A 26,293-nucleotide genomic window follows, 5' to 3' on the forward strand; every position below is an offset into this window, starting at 1 on the left:
CTGTAGAAAATTATTAATTGGATCATATGGTAGAGAATTTGTTTAGAGTTGCTCAGCATCAATCACATATTAATGGGATAGGAAATGAGTGTTTATACTGTAAGAAGAATTGGAGTGCCAGCTTTCAAATGGTCCAGAACATTAATCTTTCTAACTCTAGTAGTTTTGAGAAGCTGACTGCTCAAATAGATGCTCAAATCATCTATAAAAAATTGTTGAAAAGATGTTTAATTGATCACTAAATTGCTTGATATACTCTCCTTTTCTTCCTCCAAAACATTAGTTTTAGATCAGTCATCAAAAGAGAGAAAAGAATATTCTCGTTTGTCCTTTCATCTCTAGAAAACTAGTTCTGTTTATTACCATTACGTCGAAGAGTCTTAGGCTAGTTTTAGTACTAAGGGAAACGAATGCAGTTTGAGAAACAGATGCCCTCTGCCTTCAGATATTTTACATTCTTGGTGAGTCTACCTCCAGTGTCACATGCCAAAGTAAAAATAAATCTCTGATGTGCATGTTCTGTGTATTGAGACAAGCTGCAATTTAGCTGAGTACAAATACATAGGAAATGAAACCTGACCAGCTAAATTGTTCCTGCACATAAGGATGTAAAATTCAAACTGTCTGTTCATTTTGTGCATTGAAATGGGCGTAGGAAAATGCTAATGTTTCATGCACGTGTAAGGTGAAAAAACCTCACTTATTCTTGCTTAGTAAGAGGTTGTCTGTGGCACGGATTGTTTAAACCTGCTTCAGAGATGCTTGTGGTCAAATTTTGTATTATCAAATGGCCTCTTTTTGCCAGGCTGTATGATTTTATCTTACAGTGTTCTTTTACATATGTTTTTTTTTTTTTTTTCCCTGTAATCAAGCTAAGAGGAATCTCTTTAACTCTTGTTCAGTTTCCATGATCAAGTCTGCTAAACTGCTGTTGTCAATTTGTGCTCAGACACATATAATTACTTGATTTGAACCATTCCTTTGAGTCGATTGCCTAGCTAATTTTTTTTTTTTTTTTTTTGGTCAGGGAAAAATGACTTTCACAATTATAGTACAGGACATATTTCATTTTGAAATATTGTTATTTCTTGTTTTAAGGAGCAATATAATTACAGTTTATAATAGAGTATGCTTCTGTAGTTGTTTCTGGCTCTATTAAGACTGAGCAGTCTTTCTCTAATCAGCATTTTATTGTTACATGTTTTTTACTACAGTAATATCTTCTTTTCTCATGTCAGAAATGAGATTGCTTTGGAAGTAAGAATAACATTAGTAAATGAAAAGTAAAACATATTTTGATTTTGTCCAGTTTGATTTGCAAGTGAGCTCTCATCAGCTGTAGAATGATTTGAATATGAGTGCTGTTTAGGAGCCTAACTATTCAGCTCATGAGGTCATAGAGAAATGACATTGAAGAATCATAGAATCACAGAATGGTAGGGGTTGGAAGGGATCTTTAGAGATCATCTAGTCGAACCCCCCTGCAGAAGCAGGGTCACCTAGATCAGGTCGCATAGGAACATGTCGAGGCAGGTCTTGAAGACCTCCAAGGAAGGAGACTCCACAACCCCTCTGCGCAGCCTGTGCCAGGGCTCCGTCACTCTCACGGTGAAATAGTTTCTTCTTATGTTTAAGTGGAACTTTTTGTGTTCCAGCTTCATCCCATTCCACTTGTCCTGTTGCTAGCTACTATAGAAAAAAGGGATGTCCCAACCTCCTGACACCCACCCTTTAGATATTTAGAAATGTTAATAAGATCTCCCCTCAGTCTCCTCTTCTCCAGACTAAACAGCCCCAGTTCCCGCAGTCTTTCCTCATATGAAAGATGTTCTATACCCTTAATCATCTTGGTGGCCCTGCACTGGACTCTCTCCTGCACTTCCCTGTCCCTCTGGAGCTGAGGAGCCCAGAAGTGGACACAGTACTCCAGATGAGGCCTCTCCAAGGCAGAGTAGAGGGGGAGAAGAGCCTCCCTTGACCTGCTGGCCACACTCTTGATGCATCCCAGGATGCCATTGGCCTTCTTGGCCACAAGGGCACATTGCTGGCTCATATTTAGTTTATTATCAATCAGGACTTCCAGGTCTCTCTCTGCAGAGCTGCTCTTCAGCAGTTCGACCCCCAGCCTGTACTGGTGCATGGGGTTGTTCCTTCCCAGATGCAGGACCCTGCACTTGTCCTTGTTGAACCTCATGAGGTTCCTCTCTGCCCAACTCTCAAGCTGGTTGGGATCCCGCTGAATGGCAGCACAGCCTTCTGGGGAATCAGCCAGTCCTCCCAGTTTGGTGCCATCAGCCAACTTGCTGAGGGTACACTCTGTCCCATCATCCAGCTCGTTGATGAAGATGTTGAACAAGACTGGCCCCGGAATCGATCCCTGTGGAAGTCCACTGGCCACAGGCCTCCAACTCGACTCTGTGCCATTGATCAGCACCCTCTGGGCTCTGTCATTCAGCCAACTCTCAATCCACCTCACTGTCCACTCATCTGAGCCACACTGCTTGAGCTTTCTGATGAGGATGTTGTGGGAGACAGTGTCAAAAGCCTTGCTGAAGTCAAGGTAGATGACATCCGCTGCTCTCCCCTCATCTAGCCAGCTGGTTATGCACTCATAGAATGCTATCAGGTTGGTCAAACAGGATTTCCCCTTGGTGAAGCCATGTTGACTCCCCCTGATAACCACCTTATCCTTCACATGTTCAGTGATGACATTCAGGATGAGTTGTTCCATCACCTTTCCAGGGATGGAGGTGAGGCTGACCAGCCTGTAGTTTCCTGGGTTGTCCTTCCTGCCCTTTTTGAAAGCTGGTGTGACATTGGCCTTTCTCCAGTCCTCAGGCACCTCACCTGTCCTCCATGATTGTTCAAAAATGATGGAGAGAGGCTGAGCAATCACATCAGCCAGCTCCCTCAGCACTCTGGGATGCATCCCGTCAGGACCCATTGGCTTATGAGCCTTAAGCTTGCCCAACTAATCTTTAACCTCTTCCTCTTCTACCCAGGGCAAGCCCTCTGCTGTCCTGGCCATCCTGTTATCCTTGCCAGACTGGGCTTCCTGAGGGTCAGCCTTGGCTGTAAAGACTGAAGCAAAGAAGACATTCAGTACTTCGGCCTTCTCTGCATCCTCAGATACCAGGGCACCCTCAGCATTTAGCAGGGGGCCAACATTACCCCTCGCCATCCTTCTGCTGCTGATGTACTTGAAAAGTGGCTTATTGCTGTCCTTAACATCCCTGGCTAAATTTAATTCTAGAAGGGCTCTAGTCTTCCTAGTTGCACCCCTGCATGCCCTGGCAATGTTCCTATACTCTTCCCAAGCAGCCAGCCCCTGCTTCCACCTCTCATAGGTGGCTGCTTTCTTCCTGAGTTGTCCCAGCAGAACCTTGCTCATCCATGGAGGCCTCTTACCTCCTTTTCCTTCTTTCTTGTGCGTTTGAACACACTGATCCTGGGTTTGGAGGAAGCGGTGCTTGAAGATTGACCAGCTCTCATTGGCACTTCTGCCATCTAGAATCATATCCCATGAGATCTGTCCAAGTAGATCTTTGAAGAGGCCAAAGTCGACTCGCCTGAAATCCAGGGTCACGGTCCTGCTTTGTGTTCTGCCCCTTCCACGCAGGATCTTGAACTCTACCATCTCATGGTCACTGCAGCCGAGGTTGCCTCCAACCTTCACATCCCCAACCAAGCCCTCTCTATTCATCAGTACCAGGTCCAGCAGCACACCCTTCCTTGTTGGTTCCTCAATCACCTGTGATGGGAAGTTATCGTAAACAATCTGTAGGAACCTCCTGGACTGCGTGTGCTTGGCTGTGTGGCTATCCCAGCAAATATCAGGGTGGTTGAAGTCCCCCATGAGGACCAGGGACTGTGATTGTGAGGCAGCTCCCAGCTGTTTGTAGAAGGCCTCATCCACATCCTCCTCCTGATGAACCAGGAAAATCAGATTTTTCTTCTGTCACTCCTATTCTGTGGTCCTTGGATGCTTGGTTCTCTGACTGTTCTCAGATACTAACTTGATCTTCTCCTGTAGGCTTGGATCCTATGAGCTGCTTTCTTTTGGAAACAAGCGAATGAAAGAGCTTGATTGCTGTCTTACTTTGCTCTAGTTGAACAGGTGTCACATATTGCTGTGCTACTGAGCATTTTCACCTGTCTCTTTCGAAAGTGAGTGGGAAACTGCAAGTGCATGCAAGCCATGGGGAGGACAGAGAGAAAGCCCATATCAGGTTCTGACATTTTTTATTTCTGATGTCACATGAATGTTAATGTTTTAATACACATCAGAAGAAATTACGTGTAGTAGTAAACCTATGAAATACCTGAGGAGGACTGGAAATGGCAAAGGAAAGAAATTACAGTGGTGCTGCAAAGAATGTAGGAAAACTTTATACTAGTCTCATTTGGGTAGGAAAAAGCCCAACCAAAAAACTGGAATGTACATACTGAATTGGAAAGTAAAAATGCTGAGAGATGGGAATTTTTAACACTTCTACCTTCTAGCTGTTTAGTGCAATTGAAGAAAAGATATTGCTTGCATGCCAAGCAAGAACTTCCAAAGTCCAACTCCATGTATGTTTGGGGGGGTTTTGTTTGTTTTGCTTTTTTTTTTTTGCATTTGAATGCCATATTGGAGAAGCTCTGGATGCATTGTAGTACATTTGCTGAAAGTCTTGCAAAAGAAATGAGGAAGACTGTGAGGATATGATTAAGAGAACAGGATAAACATTTTCAGATTTTGAAGCAGAGAGTCTGCAGCTTTTCCCAGAGATGAGGAAGAGCCTCTGAGAGGTGATACTGCAAATACCGTTGTCTGCTTTGGGCTGAGTTAAACACTGTGAGCCCTAAAGCAGCATAGTGGCAATGCTTGGCTGGCCCACTACACCAGTGCTATTTGCATTTCTACGCTGCAGAGCTCTTCTACCTGGAGATCTCAGCTCTTGCCCCTTTGCAAGTCTCCGGCACAGAGAGTCTCTGTTGTTATCACTTTGTGTCTCCTGGTGCTGCCGTCCTTGGGACTGTGGGCAAGATAGAAAAGAGAGAATGAAAGAGGAGCCCTTAAAAAAGTCAGAAGGGCCAGGGCTGGGCGAGCAGGAGTTGTATATATGGGGAGCAGCTTTTGGAGCAGGTGTGGGATATTGAGGTCTTATCTGATGGGACAGATGTCTAGGATTTCTATTGTGGCACAGAGTAGGGGTGCAGTGGATGAGAAAATGGAATGTTCCTTGAGGCACTTTGCAGAAGTTGTATACAGACTATCTGCCAAACATCCTTGGAGGACAAGTTGCTCAGAGAAGAGGGAGTCTCAATCTAAGAAAGCTTTCAGAGGACTGATTTAAAGCATACTAATGTAGATACCACGTCTAAAAAATGCCCCAGTCCAGTATGGAACATCAGGCATTCATGAGTGTCATACCTCCACTGTCTTAGTCTTCACAGCTCCTGTGCTTCAAGTTTCACATCTTGAGTCAGGGCCAAAGAAATGCAAGGGACTTAAGTAGCACAAAGGGAAGGGATTGATTTAGAGGTCTATAAAAAGCCATAATTAAGAATTACAGAGCTTCTTCAAGATGCATCATTTATCAGGAATAAGAAAAATAGCTCCAGATTTTCATTACTTTACAAGTAAATCTTTTGAGGTCATTTAGCTGGCACACTGTGATTTTTTTTTTTTTCCTGAAGAAATGCAGATGTTGATTCAGGAACAATTTTTATTTCTGGATTTGATTTTGTTGTGATTTTTTTCGGCCTACTCTCCTGATGGGGGAGGTGTGTGTGATCCTGCCAGTACAGAGATGCTGAGCCATCTCTTTCCTGTGGACTCCCATAGCAATGAGTGTGCTGAGCTCCCTGGAGGGTTGAAACTTAGATGTGTACATCATGGAAAGTCAGCCCAAAGACAGTAGCAGAATTGGACTAATGCTTAAATGCATACAATTAATAGCTTGCTTGGGGGGTGAAGAAGCAGATGATGTCCTGTGAAGTGGCTGCTGCAGTCATGTCGCATGCTGATTCTCTTAGTGGTACAGCCACAGGAAACTCAAATTTGAGAATTGCTGTTGAGATTGAGTCTTTACGTTGACAGTCTGCTTGATCAATAATTACTGAACAGTCGTGATTTATCTGAATTGTAATATTTCTGTGAAGGAGGCCTGGGATGGATTTAAGCGAATGATGTAATTATTTAATGCATGATTTAATGCATAATGTTTAACTTTTGTGAAAGTCAGTTTTCATTTGGCAAGGCACTATGAAACACTTTTTGGTCCTTTGTCAGCAGACCAGAGTTGCTGATGCTTTCATTTTTTCTTGGCCCTTGTTAGTTTACAGGATCAGGCCAATTACATGAAATTGATCTGTACTCAGTATGGGTGAGTTGAACTGGTGGGTCTCAGGCTAATTCACAACTTTCTCGTACTTCCTTTATTGATCAACCTTAATGTATAAGATATATATTTTTAACTAGTTTGATTCCAAAGTGGCTGCAGCTTCACTGTATTATTCAAAATACACCCTTCCACTGATTTCCTGTAATAAGGATAAAGAAACACATCAATTCCCAGTGTTTTATTTTTAATCAATGTACTGCTACTTGCAAATGTGTCTGATGAAAAGAGACCGAAGTGATCATATGCTTCTTTTTGATCTATCCAAACACCAAGCAACTAGTAATCCTCTTTCCTTTTGGAGTCTGTAGGATTGCTTTTCATGTAGTTTTCTTTGGGTAACTAAGTGTAGAACATAGTAAGCATCAGGTCTCCCCAAGGCACCGGTCTTGGGAAACCAAAAGGGATCACTTTTTTCCTGCCGATTGTTTTGATGTTTGCTGTATAATGTTTAGCAACTTGTAAGTAATCGTGTTGGATGTGGATGTTACCCAGGTATGAGACTAAGTTTCTTCTTAGTGTTTATTCTTGTGAGAAAGCAGTTTTAAGGTATTTGATTATAATTTAATCAGATTTGTACCTAGGGAGAGGCTGAAGGAAACTATGTGGAAATAATATGTAAGTTAATCTCTCCAACTGTAATATTGAAATACAGTGATTCAAAGTAATGCCAACATTTCTTTGTTGTTTTTTGTAATAGAGGATATCTTGCCTTAGAGGATAGCTGCTTTAACAAGTCTTTAATGCCATATGAACCAAATCAGTAAATACAACTGTTTCAGCTTGCTTTCTTTTTATGCAAGTTTAGCATCAAAAGTGTTTAAGAGGAATGTAAAGAAAGGGAAACTGATCCATGCAAACATGGTGCCTTTAAATAAGGAGTAGTCTTTATTTATATACAATCTATAAACTTTCTAATATTTCAGGAAATTGCTCTGTCTGAGAAGATCAAATGTTCCCAGACCAGGTCCTAGCCTCACCTATCCAACAGCACACAATGAACTGCATGGAAGAGTTTGTTAGTGAACTGAGTACTTCATTTACAGAAGAAGAAAGAAGATATCAAAGGGTAAATTGCTGGTATACTGAGAATTCATTAAACTTCAGTTTATAGCAGATTTGGAAAATAAATTGTTTACTTATCACTGTATCGTTTCAGTACTTGAGAAATAATCAACAGGATAGTAACATTCAGTGTTAATTCTGTAGTCTTGATTCTTGTTCGGTGCAGGCTAGTTTTATAACAGAAAATTATTTCTATCTACATTGCCTTCCAAAAAAGTTTTTGGCCCGCTAGCATTCTACAGCATTGCTAAGAGCTGGGAGAAACCTAATTTCAAGTTGAGTGTTTTCCTATAAAAACTTCTAACCTTTTTGATAACTACATTTCCTATGCAGGAGGGAACATCTTGATGCCTGGATCCAGAGGTTTCTGGTGTTTGTCTGTGGCTAATACTCAAGAATGCTGCAGCTTGACAAGCGTGCTAAACGAGTGGCAGACTAGCAGGGCAAACCATGTGGCCTACCCTACTGCTTGAAAGTGACTGTTTATACTAGAAATGTGAAATTTGTATTTGAAACGGCAAAACTGTTGTTTAGCATATTCCACAGTTTAACATGCAAAGTATTTCATGCTGTCTCATTTTCACAGAGTCTTTTTTTTTTTTAAGTAACAGGGTTAAAGCGTAACTGTAAACCATTTATTTCATTACATCTCTTTCATCATTGTCAAGTTGCTTGAGGAAGGTGGATGAAAATATCTATATCTCCCATCCATCCAGGCAACACTGACACAGGATGAATATTTTCCCAGTAATTCAGAGTGTAGGAGTTGAAACTGGATTTTGTCTCATAAAGAAACTCTGAACAGCCTGGACAAGGAACTGGTAGGACTGAGACACTGTAGACCATCTTGGTAATGTGGTGCTTCCTCTTGCACAGACTAAGCTGTGGGAATGTGTGGTGGTTTAGCCAGGTGTCCACCAAGTCATAATATCACTCTCCCTCCTAAACTGGATGAGAGAGAGAAATATAATGACCGGTTTGTGAGTTGAGATAAGGACAGGGAGACCGCTTAGCAATTAGCGTCACAGGCAAAACAGGCTCAACTTGGGGAGAAATGGTTTGATTTATTAAAAGAACAATAAGAACAGGGAGATGAGAAATAAAACTGAATCTTAAAACACCTCCCCCCACCCCTTCTTCTTCCCAGACTCCCTTTCTTTCCCCACAAGCAGCGGCATAGGGAATGGGGGTTGTGGTCAGTTCATTACAGATGGACTCTGCCGCTGCTTCTTCTCAGGGAGAGGCCTCCTCACACTTCCCACTGCTACAGTGCGGGGTCCCTCCCCACAGGAGACAGTCCCTCACAAACTTCTCCAGCGTGGGTCTTTCCCATGGGTTACAGTTCTTTACCAAATGTTCTGGCATGGGGCCTCCCATGGGGGCAGTTCCTCACACACTGCCCCAGCGTGGATCATCCACCAGGAGAACAGTCCTTCAGGGACAGACTGCTCCAGCCTGAGTCCCTTACAGGATCACAAGTCCTGACAGCAAACCTGCTCTGGCATGGGCTCCTCTCTCTCTGCAGGGGCACAGCTGCTTCACCATGGTCCTCACCACAGGTCATAGGGTAGTCTTTCTTCCAGGGCCTAAGCACCCTGCTCCCCCTCCTTCTCCACTGACCTTGGTGTCTGTGGAGATGTTTTGGCATTCTCACTCCCTGCTGCTGCTGCAGTTTAGCAACTGTGCAACAACTTCTTCCCCTTCTCAAATATGTTATTCAGAGAGGCGTTACCTCAATCACTAATTGGTCAGGCCTGGGTCAGGTGCAGTGTCCATCTTAGAACTAACTGGTCCTAGCCCTGTCAGTGACAGGGGAAGCTTCTGACAGATATTTGGTTAAAGAAGCCACCCCTGTAGATTCCTCCACTACCAAAAAACTTGGTCCAGGCAAAACCACTACAGAGTGTTATTGCAGCCTCTCATTCTTTGAATTAAAATTCACCTCTGTGCAAGTATAGAGTGTCCTGTTTTGAGAGCATTAGTTGGAGCCAGGATGTGTGTAGGCCTCAGGTAAGCTGCTGCTCTCATGATGTTAGTGCTGTTAAGTATTTCTTCTTAAAGTATATGTGCATTCTTCTGTCTTACTTCCTCTGTCCCCAAAGTATTTGTGTGGATAAAGTCTGATTGTTGAGATGACAGTCTGAAACATCTGGAAACATTGAAATCAAAATGCTATTTGAATATCTGTCTGGCCTTACTGTTGCTCAAGTTAAACGTTTCACCACAAAATCTGAAAAATGCATCTAATAATAATACATTTTTAGTGGCAAAGAGTTTGAAGGGACTGTCGTGACTAGTTCTGTGTTTTGGAAGGGTTTTTTTATAAGAGTGGAAACAATGCGTTTTCTGAGTTATTCTCTGATGTGACGAGTGAGCAGTCTAGGAATCTGTTTTAATAAATAGTTACAAACCTGAGTAATTAAAACTCCACTGAGAACATGCAACATACCAGTTCACAGAATTTTCTTCTAAAAGTCTAATTTGATACCCAAGAACTCTGTTGACAGTTTGAAGTCTGCATTTTCTATGCAAAACAGTTAATAAGTAAAAAATTTTGACTAACAAACACATTGAGCCCAGTGAATTTTTCATGCATTTTTAATCAGCCTCAAAACCAAAGAAGATTTTACGTAGGTGATGTACTTGCCATTTGACTTGTCTGGTTGTGATGCTGCGTGTGCTGAATTCGCAGTTCCTGGGATAACAGTGCTTGTGCAGTGAAGCTTCCTGTGTCCATCTCCCTGTAATTTTCACTTCTCAGTAACTTTTGAACTTAAGCTTATTCAGACAAATTTCACAAGGAGATTAGGACAAATTTAAGAGGGAGGACTGATCCTACAGATGATTGTTTCCTGTAACTGCAATTAAAACAAATGATATGGTAGTGGAAAAGTAAGAAAAGACAACAGTATGAGCGTTGCCTGTCCTGTCCAAACAGCAGACAATCCACATGAAAGACTTAAGTATTTTAATTTGTTATCATGGGAAAAGCTGCGGTAGGGTGGGAAAACAACTTTTACTAAAGATTGCAAGCCTGGAAGACAGACCCATTGAAACCACACAATAGTAATTCCTCAGATTAAGGACGCAGAAGAGAGAACCAAGTAGTTCCTTATTCTTAAGATATGTAGAGAAGCTATTCCTGTAAGGCATACTTCCAGGCAGTTATTTCATCCTATGAGCAGCTAATGGTAAAAACATCTGTTGCGTAGGATCTAACACATAAATGTGATTCTGTGTTGAAAGGTTCTGAAACTGAATTGACATCAGATTTATTAATTTTCTCTTTATATACTTAGTGCCACAGTAGCCGTGGTTAACAGCGAAACTAGCATCTTCGGACCAGAAGATTATAGTTGCCGAAGGATAAACTGGATTTGACTTCATTAGTGCACAAATGATAAGTTTGCAAGGAGTTATTATAGCATTAATCAACTTGATGGATTGGAAATATGACAGAACTGAAGCAGCGTGTAATATTAGTGCCTATTATTCTACAAATTATGTCTTCACCTACATTCATAAGGCAAGAGTCATTGCCGTACAGTAAAGATGTTACACACCTTCTCCTCTCATGGAGGCATGTGACATCCTTTCAGCAATCCCTCCTCCTCTCTTCCCCTAGTGGGGTGCTGGGTCTCTCTTAGCTGCCTGTTTTCACCTTAAAGCTAGTTGAAGGTGGCTTGGGAGCTGATACTTGAATTCAGCTTACACCTTAGGAACCTGGACCTCTCAGTAGCAGTGTGTCTTTAAACTTCTTGCTATATCAGAAAAAAACTGTGTTGTGCTCTGAACATCTTGGAAGAAAGACCGAGTAGAAACTGGAAGATATGGGATAGATAGTGAGTAGGTATTTAATTCTTTCGTTTCCAGAGGGCTGCTCAGGCTTTGTCTGTGTACCTCCACAGTTGTTCAACACTGTTTGATGCATGCAGTTTGGAATGCATGCTGCAGAATATTTTTTCAAGGATATAGGTAGTAATAGGTGACTCTTAACATGAAGTTGATTGTTTTAAACCTCAGTACGTACAGTGATAGCAAAATCTGTTGTCTTTTTTTCTGGTCTATGTACATAGAACTGAAGGCCCCAGTTCAAGGCTCCTGAGCTTGTGCCTACCTCGTCCAAACACAGTCGGAATTATGGCCTTCCTCTGGAGACTGTCAGGTGCCAAGTGTAGGAGGTATTATTTTAGTAGAACTGCTGAAATGTGGAGTTTAAGGTGTACTAATAATGAAGCTTGAGATTTTCACATGGCTGTTTGCCCTAATTTCATTTACTTGTTAAAAGACATCTATTAGCACACAAATAAAGAGTGAGTGAGTGAGTGAATGCAAAGATTTTAAACTTGCCCTTGTCCTTTCCTCCTCTCAAGTTGTGTGTATGCTCCTGTGGGATAAAGACTTCATATAATGACTAATGAAATTAGAGTCAGCAGCTACGGTTCATGAAAATCTGTGTGTGAATGTGGAAGGAAATTTTAAGCTGAAAAATGCAAACAAATTACAAAAACTTGTGTTTTAGTTTATAGCATGGATAAGGCATGTCTTAGCAGCAGTGCACTTTTGGATTCTTTGTGCCAAGAAACTTTTATATATATATACACACACATACACACACACACACATGTGTGTGTTTGTGTGTGTGTATTTCCTTGGCTGCATATAGCTCTGTGCCAAGATAAGGCTAGAATTAGGGTTTGAATGTCTTGAAATATACCTAGCTTTTTTGTTGTAAAGTGAGAAATTCACTTGATTTTTGCAGGCCTGAAGTATTTCAGCCACATGCTTCTGTAAAAATAGGACACTTCAGTTTGTGCTGCAATCCAATGACTGAATATAAATCTGACATTTCAGTCTAAAGAGAGTCAGGGAAAGACATTTCCATAGAAATGGGCCCATGCAATTTGAAGTTCTCTGTACAGTTTTGGGCATGTAAAAAGGATGTCTTCTCTGGTTGGCTGGAGTATTTCTGAAATCAATATACTTTTGTGACTCAGAGTCTAGCACTGGTAAGTTTGCTAAAGTATAGTTATAACATTCTTAATTTCCTCATTCCATTTGCTCTTGCAAGACTTCAATGGACCTGAAGAAATGTATGTTAGAGAAATTATTTTAAACAGTTAAGGCTGTAGTACCGCAGACATTACCTTAGTCTCTTTTCATTTAAAGTAGTAAATGTACTTCCACCTCAAGAATTTTTACTGCAGGGCAAAACTTTAATGGAGGGGTGTAAAACCAGTAACTGCTACAATAAAACATAAAACATTTTTTCATGACACTTAAATATGATTAGTTACTTTCTCATGCCCATACTAGTATAGCTTTGATAGTCTCTGTGCCTTAATGTTAGAGGCAGTGACCTTTGCAAAACTATGTACAGTGTTGTAAGCTTTACAGTTCTGTGCGACTTCCATAAAAGTTAATACTTCATGGGTATCCAAAAAGAAGGATAGAAAATGGTGCATTTTTTTTTCCTTTAAGTTCTGAGGGGAAAGACACAAAGAATGACCTTCCTGAAGCCAGTGACATATTTCTGTTAGAACCACATGTAGTTATTTATAGACATTAGTATTTAAAAAACCACGATTTATATGATTAGAGCATTAATTTTCTTTACACATAGCTAGTTTGGGTAGAATGCAAGGTTTGAGATAGTATTTAAAACCAGATTTTTAATCAGATGCTGATAAGGAATGTAATGCAGACAAAACAATTGTCTTAATGCTGCCATTAACAGTAAATCATTACTGATAATTGCTTTTGCATTTGGTGTACTGATTCAGTGTGGTGGTTCTCAAGTGGAAGATGCGAGTGTCTTTTTTCCTTGCCTTTTTTTTTTTTTAAACTGTTCAACTGTTTTGAACAATTGATAATGCAGGTTTTTAAATGCATATTGACATTTCCATTTTAGGGTTGACCAGTACATAATTTAAAGCAATAGGTAGTTCCATTCATCCTGGTGGGTAGGTTTGTGACGTGCCCAAGCATCTGACTTTGTGAATATTACGTGGCACCAGTGAGGACACAGCTTTAAAAGGCAGAAAGCTTTTCCATTTCCCCAAAGCATTCTTCACACTCAGTTTGGAAGTTTATGCCTCTTTCTTCTGTGTCGTGTTCTGTTCTTTCTAGAATTGTTTGTTTAGTACCTTAATAAATAATTGCTTTTGAGAGTGGCCAGAATTGTGATGGGAATGTGCACAAGGATCTCTTTATGGTGGAGAAAAAACAGCTGCTTTTGCTGCTTGAGAATTACAAGGCCATTCTGTAAGGTAGCTTGAATTTTAGCTTGCAACGTTAAATTTTGGGACTTAGTTTTCTGTTCTGTGTTGTCTGCTCTCTGAGAGGAGAAGAGAGTGACAGTGGGACATTTTTAGGGCAGGTGTAATCTTGCATCAGCATCTTTGCAGTTTGAGTTCCTGCAGTAGGTAACGTTTCTTTTTAGTTAGCATCTGCAAACACATTGTTGTTTTGCTTCTTAATTAATTCCTCTTCTCTCCACAGCCGCAGAGCCTTGGCCTGAAAATGCTGCGTTGTATCAGCAACTGAAGGGTGGGTACACTGGTTTTTGCAATTAATAATGATTTTTAGAACACACATTAAATATGCACTACGATAATTAACTGCAAGGAAGTACAGAAACTGTTGAAAGAGTCCTTTGTGTTGTTTGTCTGGTCAGAGGTTTTAGCCACGCTTGCATCTGCCAATATAAACCAGCTATTCATGGCCTATAAGGTCCTTGGTTTATTATTGACTCATTATATTGGCTGCTGTAGGCAGTGTAAAATGATGTGGTTGCAGGCACAGTTGGCAGATTTACTGCACCAATAGCTGAGGCAGCAGATTTTTGAAGTCTTATGGTAAAGTGTGCTCTCAGTAAAAAGGAACTGTTAAAATGTATAGGCTAGGATGGTTCAGGCTCCCTTTAGCAGCTCTTCATATATCATCAGATCACATTATGGCCCCCATTTGGGGCTCAGCAGCCTGCTACAGTTGTCAGAAGACTGCAAAGTAATGAAGACTAATAGGTAGCAGCCCTAGTCTTCTAAGCATGGAATTTTTATTGCAGTGAACTTGTCATCTTTCTTTTGTGTGACAGACCTAGACACAGTGTGCAATATTAACTGCAAGCTGCTTTTATAGGTTTCTGAATGCTTTTACTTTTTAGCCAGAGGAGTTATGAAGATGTGGTTTTATTTAACTTTGATTAGAAGAGGAGTAATTGGCATGAAACTCAAGCATTTGGTTTTTAGTCATGAGCATTTTTTTGTTGTACATTGGTAATGTATGATAAATGGAATTGCATTTGCGGGAGAAATATTCCTGTTATTCTGTCCCCCCCCCCCCCCCCCCCTTAGTTTAGTATTCATATCACAGGTTTTTCTAGTCCAGTAGCGTAATAATTATATATATGCTTCTTGTTTTATGCATAGGAAATGCAATCCAGAATGTCTTACAGTTACAGGTCAGTAGCCAAATGGGCACTGTTTTTTTGGGTTTTTTTTTTTGTAATTGTGTGTTTTGTTTTTTTCTTTCAACAGAGGACCAAATTTTACTTTCTGATAATGCAGCTTCCCTTGCTGTTCAGGTAAAATGTCATCTTTTCTAAACTAAAGAGGTTGATTCTGTTTTATTTTTCTGAGTGATTATCTAGCTAAATGAATAATTTAAGAATTATTTCTGTCAAAATCAATGACCTGTTTCCTGCATCTGATTTGGTTTACATTGTCATTGAAGTCTTAGAGCCTGAAGGACAGAGTTCCATACAGAGTGCTAATGCTTGTACTCGTATTGGTCCATATTTGTACAGTATCTGTTAGTGTACTCATGCTGGGAACTGTGCATGGTTCCTGTCTTTTGTCACTTGGTGTGGTAATGTGTTGTAACATCTTGCATGATACGTGCTGGTTATTTAGTTCTTAAAGCTAATACTACCCCAAACTTGGGGTGTATTTGCTTCATCCTGTAAGCATCAAATCCTTCCATGTCTCTGATAGGTTTTCACAATGTCATTATATATACAGAATGGAGATCCAATGTGGTTTTTAGAAGCAGTCCATATAATTGACAAACTTGCATCTCTAATTGACCTCTGTGGCTGTGAAGTCTGCGGAAATTCCACTAACGTTTTCCCCATTAGCAGAGGGGACCTGGCTGTCAGAAGTGGTAGTGAGCAGGATGTCTGTAAGGTTCCAGTTCTTCACAGCAACTTTGTTGCTGCTTGATGTAGTAAAGAGTTGCACTCTTCCCCTGCTTCTTGCTTTTTGTGTGTGATCTAGCTCAGAGCAGCTTGAGCAAGCTCTCTGAGGTCTATCCAAAAGGGTCACATCCCATTTAGTTCAAGTGGGACACTTGGAGACTGTAACTGATATTACTGGTAAATGAGTTAGGGTTGTTTGATCATAGTTACTACTTCCAGGATCTCTTAATTTTTTTCCTACCAGTCTGGCCATCTGCAAAATGCCTCTTAAGATAAAATTCTGTCACATCAAGAAGATACCTTTATCCTTTGCTGGAAAGAGGAGTCATCTTTGATACACCAAATAAATGGGGCAGTGTTTATTTGTTTGAGCTGTGTGTTTTTTATACTGTCTCATAGTAACAATGAGACAATAAGTGGTTTTGTTGCTCAGTTGATCCTGGTGTTCCTTTTTACTCTAGCAACTGTATTTTTTGTGGTTCTCATGAATTTTCTTACCATCAAACATGAAATGTAGGTGTGGCTTATATTTAAAACATGAAAAAAAGGAATAAGAGCACAACTCTAAAATTTCCTTTTATAATGCATCATTTTGCTTTACTGTTTCTAGTCCATTGTTATCCTACACATGTCACTTAGATGATAAATTAACTATAATATATTAAAAATGCTTGTTTTTCTTCAATATTCTCCAGCTGGACAGCTGATAGTAGCCATGACTATGAATATGGCTCTGGTAGATATCTGATCTTAAACTTTATAGAACAATTTTGTATTGGAGAATCATATCTATTTTGAAGAATCTATGTAACATGGTTGTGACTGCGAAAGAATAGCTATCCGTGGTGTCTTTGATCCATTTTGAAATGATGTGAGGATCTGTAGTTAATGTATTGCTAGCTTAGTGATCAGAAAGCTTTAAATATGTCAGTGTGTTTTGCAATTTGAAAATTGCTGAATTCCTCTGTTTTAGAATTTACTCAATTCTGCCGAGAGCCTTTTTAATCTTTTTACTGGATATCTCTTGGCTGGTGTGTTTGCATTTTTCTGAGGAGGGGAAAGTGTGTTCTTATCCTGAGGAAGAAATGGGAATGGGGAATAGGAGGAGGAATAGGAGGTGGTATATAGGCATTTTTTTTTCATTCTAAAGACCTTCTTTTTCCCCCGATACTGATTTGGGGCACATGAATATCATCAGAGCAGATATGTAGCTTGTCCATGGCATGTTGAACTTTCACACATCAGAATTTTGAGTCTCTCTGATCAAAAGTGAATATGGAGCCACCATGAAATCTTTAAGGAACGTGATTCACAACAAGACTCTAAATGTGCTGCAACTGGTCTTGCAGATCTTTCTCAAAATCTCCTTGCAGCACCTCTTTCTAATGCTGCTATAGGGTAGCTCTCAGAGAACGTATATGCAGGTAGCTACACAGAAAATAAAGAATGAAGTCCAATGCCATAGCAGGAGTAGAAGTTGACTTTTAAAATTGATGAACCAGCAATACAGGTGGCATTTCATGTACTTCATGTCAAAGCAGATCAAGCAGACAGCAGAGCAGGTTACTCTCAGTGTAACAGACTATTACATTTAGTTTGCACTAGAACAGCGAGGACTACATAGGAAGTTGGTTGAGTCTTGCTGTTTTAATACTTATTTGGCTTACTGTTTCTCATTGTGCAATGAAATCTGGACTCCTGACTGTAGCTGCCTGTTAGATAAGAGAGGGGAGGACAGAGTCTTCTGGGAATTGCTAAGCAAGAGTGGTGGTGCTTTCAGTAGTTAAAAAACAATGAAACCAACAAAAAAACCCCCAAACCACTGACCTCTCTCATCTTGTGGAATGTCTCTGCTGATTCTCTTAGGATTTTTTTGTTATTGTTAGTTTTTCAATTTCTCTTTCACCCATTGTTGTTCTCAGACTAACTTAACAATTCCTTTGTCTTTTACTGGATTCAGGTTCCTTATATTTGCTGAAAATGCAACATAACTTCAAATGAGCTAATGCATTGTCTGGTACATCTTGGTGTTTGCACTGGTTGTTAACTTTAGGTAGTGTATTACACAGTCCTGTTGAATGCGAGGCCCGTTTGGTCTTAGACTGCAAAATCTTGATATTAAATAAGTTTGATTTTTCACTGGAAATGAACTAAAATCAAGGGAAAGTCTAATCAGTAATGATTATCCAGCTACATGAAAGAGAACATTGTACAGAGAATGAAGGCTCTGTTCTTCTTGTGAGATGTTCATCCCTCTTCCCATTAAAGTTAATGAAAATGCATACACCTCCTTGGTAATGTGACTCATGGTTAAAACGATTCTCTGCTTATTTATTGTACAGCTTCCATTAGACAGCATTCCTGCTTCTCTGTCTTATCATAGTGAAAAAAGCTGCCAAAACCCAGAAGCGAATACACAATTATATTTCAGTAACAAAACAACTCCACAGCTTCAAGGAGGGAAAAATGTTTTTTAAAATGGATTAAAACTGAATTACCGTAAGAGAGTGTATTTCAGTCTGAAGCAGAGAGACTGTCCAGGCCCTGTGTCCCTGTTAATGCAGGTAAAGCCTTTTCATTTAGTGCCTGGATGGAAGTAATGTGACTGAGTAGGAGGGAGGGGGTTAATACAGCTGCACTGTGCCAGGCCTCTGTTCCAACTTGTCAGGAGGAAGAATGTGGATGTTGATACCGCCTCTGTTACTACAGGTTCTTCTGAAATCTTTACGCAGTTAGAGTCTTGCTTAAAAGGCTATCTAAAATGTTCAGAACTGTGGAAATTCTCGTAGTTATCATGAGGTTATAGAGCCTGCAGCTCATTATGCTATGTATTAATTGCTTGTGCAATTGATGTCCTTGTAAATGGTCTTAATATATTCCACAAAAGTGCATTTAGAATTGTCTGTTCTTAGTCCTGAATGACAGAAGGATGTTTGGGCAATTTAAAATTGTGTTAAACAGACTAACTGCTTATTTACTTCAACAAGTAATCAAATAAAGGTACAAATCATGCATGATGAATTGCCCTTGACAGATTTGTGATTTTTGGTTTTTTTCGGGGAGGGGGGCGGGCTATGAATTGTAGTTTGTTTTTTCTCTACACAAAACATTAGCAGAAATTGGAACTTGTTGCTGAGGCTTGAACAAAGGTTTAGTACAGAAATGAAAATCCAACAATCTTTTCTGTAGAGAGAATAAAAACTGGAATTCCTCATAATGAGAAATTTAGTATCAACATAATCAATCTAGCAGCATTGCGTTGTAGCTGAAGACATGCTTAAATCGCAAGCCATACAGGTACTGTTTGTGAGCAAAACATCTTTCATATAGTTCTAAGATGAAATTACCTCTGAATGAATAGCATCTTCATTTATCTTCAAAACCTCTCTGCTACCAGTGAATCTTCTCTTTCCACATTCTACAACAAGAATTACATTATACTATTAGAGCAGCATTGTACTGCAGTGTAAAATAGATTGTTTTGGAGAACGAACGTGGCTTTGCTATAAATTACGTTCACAGGTACAAAGGAATTTGTTATTTTGTGTAAAATAGTCACAAATATAATTAAGCTCTTAATTTATGTTAAACTACAAATGTGGCCATTACCATAACTGGATTAGGAATTTAATCTGTCACTCAAAGAATGATACTGAACAGTTTTCATTTATAACCTTAGACACACTATTTCAGTTACAGGGTCTGCAGCTGTTTGATATAAAAACTGAATTATTCTGTAGATTTGTTCATGGTTTTTAATTTCAGATTGTGTTCCTGCAATGAAGTAGAGAATAACTCCTCAGTTGTCATCACATATTGTCCTTTGTATGGTCGTGAAATAACGTAAAAATGAAAACAGAAAACGCCTTTCACTCTTTCTTCACAACAGTGTTGTGTGAGCGCTTTTAGAAGTGCTGCTGAGTGACACTTGGAATGCCTTGTTCTTTATTAAAAACTAATCATGAATCTGTCTTCTTCAAATAAAAGCCTGGAGTGTGCCATCTGAAAATAGCGTTCCTCATGTGGGGACGTAAGTTGTAAACTATTTGAGTCTTGCCTCTGATCTCAGAAACTGCAATCTGGATATGATTTACATCAAGCTGTAACTCATTTTTAATGAGTATATGTGTTTACTCATTCTGAGAGGGGACTGGAGGGGAAGAGGAGGGTGTTGTGATGGAGTTCTGACTGGGTGGTTCACTGCCCAATGTGTGTTTTCAGCTGACGGTGTCTAAATATCCCTTCCTTATCCGGGAAGGGCAAAGAGGAAAGGAAAGCAAGAGTAAAAATGGCACCTAAACCAATGAACTGTAGGAATAAATACAAAACTCCTTCCTCTTATTCTTTCCCATTGTATTTCATGCACAGTCATTTCCCATCCTCGTCATCACAGGAGGACACAATGGTATCCTTTTTTTGCATTGTTTTGAGCGTGGCAGCAGCAGTGGAGATGAGAATGTCAGTTGTGGGAGAAGAGGAAGGGGAGGGTGGAGTGGATTGCCCTGGGGCTGGCTGTGGATTTGGGGCTTTTAAATGTGCTAAAGCAGCCCAAATATGATTATCCTTGATTATTTTTTTCAGATAATTGAAGTCCACTGTATTACCTACATTTTGAATTGGAAATTTGGCAGGCTATAAGAAAACAAAATAATCCTTAGGATGATTGTGTCCTTCAAGCAATGCTGCTGTAAATATACTCTGTAATTCTGGCAGGAGGTGTCACCTGGTGACTGAAGTGAGTGATAGGCATAAGGTAGTTGATTAATTTTGTAACAAGTGTCACCTCAAAGCTTCCTATCAGCCCTTTTCACATTGCTGCTGATAACTTTGTTCTCTTACGGCAGAGAGATGAACTGGTTTGTTCTGTACTGACTTTGTAAATGGGGCTCATGCTGCTCTAAGGGAAGAGAGGGCAGTGCAGGGCAATAGTCCTGTGTGGATCAGTGTGCAGAAGGGCAGAAAAGGCATGGAGAGGCTTCTCTGTGCTTTTCCTACAACTTGCTGTCCTCACTCCCACAGTCTTTCTTCCCTAGGCTATAACAGTAAATATTTGAGAGGTCAGGGAAAGACAGACACAATTCATCTAGTAGCATCCTTTTTCCTCCCTCTTCTCTTTTTCTTCTTATGGACTTTATACAGTTCACCACTTCCCTGACTACAGCAAGGTCTCCCATTAAAAACAAGGTGCACAGAAGCAGTAGGAACTTTGTAGTCTCCGTGCTTTGAGTCTGGAAGAGGAGAGGTAGCATTTCCAAAAATAGATTGTTTATGTTTCTCCCTCCCCAGGTGCCAGGAAGGGTAGGTGATGTTACAGGTAGAGAGACTGGAAGAGCGTGCGAGGGGAGTCTGTTAGCCTGCAGAGAAGAGAAACAGAGAGCATGCATAGGAGAGAAGCTGACACCCTAATAAGCCAAATCTTTTTTTTTTTTTTAATACCTTTATCCTTTTCTCACATTAACCACATCCAAAGAAAGGACACACTTTGTTCTAGAAGTAACTTAAAACTGTCTAAAGTTACTAAATGACAGTTTTCCAGGCAACTGCTTCAGTCATTGACCAATGCCAATACTGCACAAGAAATCAGGCCCCTGTCTTAAAAATTACAGAAATGCAAATAATCAGTGGACCATATGGATAGAGGAGACATGCCTACTGATGCCAGGGTAATAAACTCAGTTCTTACCTAGTTTTATGCTTCATTACCCTCACTATAAGAAGTGAGATAGAACTTTTCCCAAAGAAAGGCAGTGAAGCTGGTGAAGGGTCTGGAGCACAAGTCTTAGGAGGAACGGCTGAAAGAGCTGAGGTGGTTTAGTCTGGAGAGAAGGAGGCTGAGAGGAAGCCTTCTTGCTCTCTGCAGCGACCTGAGGTGGAGTTGTGGTGAGGTGGGTTTTGATCTCTTTGCCCAAGTAACAAGTGATAGAACAAGAGGAAATAGGCTTGACTTGCTGCAGGGGAGGTTTAGATTGGATATGAGGGGAAATTTTTTTTTCAAGAGGCTGCCCAGGGAAGCGGTGAAGTTGCCATCCTTGGAGGTATTTAAATGCTGTGTAGATGTGGTGCTTGGGGATGTGGGTTAGTGGTTGATGGTTGGACTTGATGATCTTAAAGCTCTTTTCCAACCTAACCAATCCCATGATTTTGTGCTTAAGTAGTATGAACCATGAAATTACTCATTCCTTTTAAAAGCCTGAGCATTTTGGTTTGTCTTCCAGTTGTAGTGAATTCTCAATATTTATGCTTGAATGACATTCCTTTATTTGTGTAAAGTCTATTGGGCTATCATCTCTTCATCTTCTGTAGCATGGGCAAGGGGAAATAAGAGTGCTAATTCCTCCCCTTTAGGAATTGATCCAGGTAGGTGGATAGGTGTTTGGATAGATATTAAGCATTATTTTGTCCTTTCCATCAGGAATTCAGTTCTCCTTTCCCCACTTAGAGTTTGTTTGGAAGAATTGTTTTCAAAGTATTATTAAACACTGTTAGACTGTGTACCAGTTTTACCACAGACATGAGAACTATTTTTTTTGCCCCCTATTCTGAAGAACTGCAACTGCTGTGATATTACTGTGTGAGATTCCTAGGTGCTGGAGGTGATCCAGGTTGTGGCATATGATGGTCACCCTGTTTGTTCTGTACTAGTATCCTTTTATTTTTCAGAGCACAAAAGAGCAGGAAAGGTAATGCTTGTTCTTTTCATTTCCAGGTATCTTGGCAAGGTGTGACAGGCTATGCTCAGTTAAGTGTCTTGTTTCTAGTTTTACTGTTACTGTCTTGCTTACATTTAAGGTGCATTTTCACAAGGACTTGATTAACTAGCTTATGTGTCACTTGGAATTTAGTTGGCTTCTTTCAGTCCCTTTTAAAGCTGATCAGTCAAATTTATCACGCTAACTATCTCTGATGTACTAGGATAAGCCTGGGCCCTTGATCTTTAAGATTGCTCAGCTTTTGATGCTGTGTCTTTGAAGGGGCGTTGATATCTTCATAAATCTCAGCAGAGCTGCACTGGGGTGGTTTCAGCCTTCAGTCTCACCCTTCACTCCAGAAGCACTCAGGGGAGCTGAGCTCATTCCCATTTGCTGATGATTTCTCTGACAAGAAAAGCGAGGGGTTACGTGGCTGCTCTGATTATATATGTAAGATACCCAGAGAGAAATCAGATGCTCTGAGCTGGAATAGTCAGTGTTTCATTGCATCTTTTATCAGGCTTGGAAGCCATGGTGGTCTGATGCCATCTGCACACCAAATGTACTGACTCTTGACATTCTACATGAGTGGTCAAAAAGGGAACAAATCCTTCCTTGATCACTGGGCTAAAGCGTTAAATGAGATAAAGGCTCACAAAATTGCTGCTTTGTTCTGTGTTCTTTCTCTAGGATTTCTTTCATCTGTGCCAATTGCAACTATTTTGCTAATAGTTCATGCCACTTACTGTCTAACATCAGTTCTTGTGTAAAGTACAACTCCTCTATTTCAATGCATTATAAAAAAAAAAACAGGTTTCTGGCAGTGCATGTTTATAAGAAGGCACCAGTCATGATCCTTGTCAATCTGTTTTTTTCTGAAAGAAGCCATAATTTCCATAAATATGAAGTGCGTTCACTGTACTTAAAAAGTCACACACACCTGTGTTGTTAATACTAAAAACTTCCAAAGCCTATCAGTTACATTGATGAAAGAATGTAAGTACTCTCATAGCAATGTGAATTGGAAGGCTTATCTCTTAGTCTGAGATCTCATACTTTGGGATAGTACTATCTCCTTTTGTCAGTGGACATGTATTTTTTAGTCAACTTGGAAGTTGTCCAGTGGACCATTTCTTTAGACTGAATCAAGAAATAGATACTGACCTGCTTCTCTAGGTAATGATTAGTTCGGCTATGTGGATCCAATAAAGATTAAACTTCTCTCGTACAGTGGAGCTTTTCTTCATTTTCCTGCAGAGCAATATTTAAGGAGCACTTAAAATTGAATGTCGTACTTGGGGTGCAAATTACAGCTCATCATATTGGTCTTTTAATTCCCCAGGCTTCCATATTTTAAAGATGTAATAGCAGTTTTACTTTTTTTTTTAATAGATACATATATATATAGGTTTATTGTATGGCAATAAACGATTTTGTCTTCAGCTCTTTCATTGTTCTCTTTATGCTTTGTTACTATTTCATCACTCACCTTAAAGCTGATCCTAAATACAGAGACTGAAGTGAAATAGGTGTTGGCACATGGATGCTGAAGGAGGTTGCTGTAACAGGTCTTGTGCAGCTTCAGTGGTCAGTGTTTGTGAGCCTCACAGGAGGACTGCTGAGGTGAATGCAGAACTGGATGGATTTGCCCAATCTTAGTCTTGAATCACTCTTCAGTTTTGCAAGCTCAGACCTTGTCTCCTATCTATGAAGTGTTCATCAGAACTAAGGTGACACTTCCAAGGAAGTTTTCTCAGGTTTTTGGTTTAGGGTCTTTAAAAGTTTTTTCTTAAATAACTTTTTTACCTCATTGAGGGTAGGCTGGCTTTTTATAAGCTTACTGGGATCTGTGCTTTATTAGGCAGAGTAGCAAACTTTTTTATTTAGTCAGTATTTTTTCCCACATTAGAGCTTAATTCTAGCTCAGCCTCTTTTCTCCTCATTTCTTTATGAACTACAAAAAAGGCAGATGGACCCGGCGTGTTTGCATTTCTGAGATGCCAAAATGGCAACATATTCTCAATCCCCTTTGCACGAGGCCGGAGACTAGGGTAGAATTTCCCTGCCAAATGTAGTAAAGGTCGATACTCCTCTGTTTGTGGATGTTTATTGAGAAGAGGGGGAAAGGTCAGATTCAGATTTTTGGTGGTAACTTGGCTGAACTCTGCACTGAAAAGATTTTATTTATAGTTCAGCTTCTATGCTGAAGACTGTTTTTCAGAGTAAAAAACTGTGTTTATGGTAGGTATTTTGTACTATGTAGGGGCCTCTGTATAATACAATATACAGTAGGCAATAATTTGCTGAAGAAATTTGTGTAAGCTAAGTGTTCTTTGTCAGCATGTCTCATTTCTGACATGCTGATAAGAAAAAGTAAATCCAGTTCTCCTTTTGCTCAAATGTGTCTCTGCACTTACAAGCTTTTCAGTTATTCATGTATTGCCCTAATTCCCGTGCAGTTAAAACTTTTTTCCTTCTGAACTTGCAGTGAGAATAGTACATGGCAGTTACAAAATTCATCTCTATCTTAATGCAGAATTACAGAGATCATTTAGTGCCTTTCTGCAAAAGAAATTCATTTGGTAAGCCTAGACCAAATGAAACTTCACATATTTTCGAGATGAAATTCAACAACTAAGGATGAAGTAGTATGGCAGAAGTTCACTCCTCCCACCCAAAGATTAGATTCTTGGGAGCTGCTGTTTGATGCTATCAGCTCCACTCCAGCACAGTACTGTTGAGGTGACATTGTTAGCTAGCAGTAGAGCTTTCAGAAAAACAAAGTCTGTATGCCACTTGAGGTAGAGTATATGTTTTTGGTGGGTTAGATCATGTCCAACAATGGCACAGGAGCATGTATTGAAATCAAAGTCTCAGCATTCTTGTCTGTTAACTGTTTACAAAGAAGTTGCTTACAAAGCCCCTGTTTGGGCAGAAGACATGATAATATAATAGTAGCTGGAACAGCCAGGACATTGCTAGGTCCTGTAGAGCCAGGAGGCAAAGGAAGAGATCTAGGACAAAGACAGAACAATGCCTTAAATTCCCATTTAAGAATTAGCCATTTGAGTGTTCTACTGCTTGTGTGGAGTTTGGGATGCTGAGATAGCAAGAGCCTCAGTTTTTGTTGGACTCTGATGGGCAGACTTACAAAGTGCGGTGGTTATCACATGTGTCCAGTGCCTTGTATTTTCTTTGGGTGATAGTTGCAACCTTAAGCAGTAACAGAGGTGCTAGCTGTGATGACGCACTCTAGAGACCATTTCATTGCTAAATAGTACAGGACCTGCAGTGTTTGGCTTATGTTGACCATGACTAGTACCCTCGCTTTATAATACTTGTCTTTCTATCTCTGTCTGCATGTGTATTTATAGTAATTGACTCTCAAGCAGTGCTATAAATTAGAGTTAGGCTGAGGATAGAAACGCGGGTTTCTGGTGGGCTTTGCAGAGCCTCCACAGTTCTGAGGCAGGCTCTGGTCAGCTTTAATCAATGTCTTGTGTAGCAGCTTATGACCGTAGTTCCACTTTAAACTGGGATCTGGATTTGAGTTGTGTCATCTTAATCTGCAAGCGGCAAATGTCATAATAGACTGTGCAGTTCCTGGATTTGGTTGGAGAGAGATAAAAGCTTTTGGCTTTTTTTTCCCTAGTTTGGGTTAGGGTTTGGGGGTAAAGGGCTTGAAGAGCACATGAGAAAGGAGAGGGACTGTTGAGTTATTTTTGTTTGCTCAATGGGTACTAGAGAAGCCACAAAGTTAGGAACAGGGCTGATGCCAGTGTTAGTTCCTGACTTATGGTCTCATTTAGTGCAGAAGAGAGCAATCTCAAGGGTAAGTTTCAGGTTGCTTTCATGTCTATGATTAGAGTCTTAGCATCTAAAGCTGTGAGAGTAGAGTTTACTACTAGATCATGCAATCTGAAAGGCTAGAAGGAGGCTCATGTAGAAAGCATTGT

At 40.2% G+C, this 26,293-nt stretch overlaps 1 protein-coding gene across 1 annotated transcript in view; it reads left to right on the plus strand.

Annotated features, from left to right (window-relative positions):
• MTX2 (metaxin 2) overlaps positions 1 to 26,293 on the plus strand; it is a 39,390-nt gene that overhangs the window by 3,900 nt on the left and 9,197 nt on the right. The window contains 2 exon segments of the mRNA XM_062005169.1: positions 13,953 to 14,000; positions 14,990 to 15,036. Of these exon segments, the coding sequence (XP_061861153.1) occupies positions 13,953 to 14,000; positions 14,990 to 15,036 (95 nt within the window).

This window comes from Colius striatus, chromosome 11 (genome assembly GCF_028858725.1).
Source record: "Colius striatus isolate bColStr4 chromosome 11, bColStr4.1.hap1, whole genome shotgun sequence".
In the NCBI taxonomy this organism is placed as follows: Eukaryota; Metazoa; Chordata; class Aves; order Coliiformes; family Coliidae; genus Colius; species Colius striatus.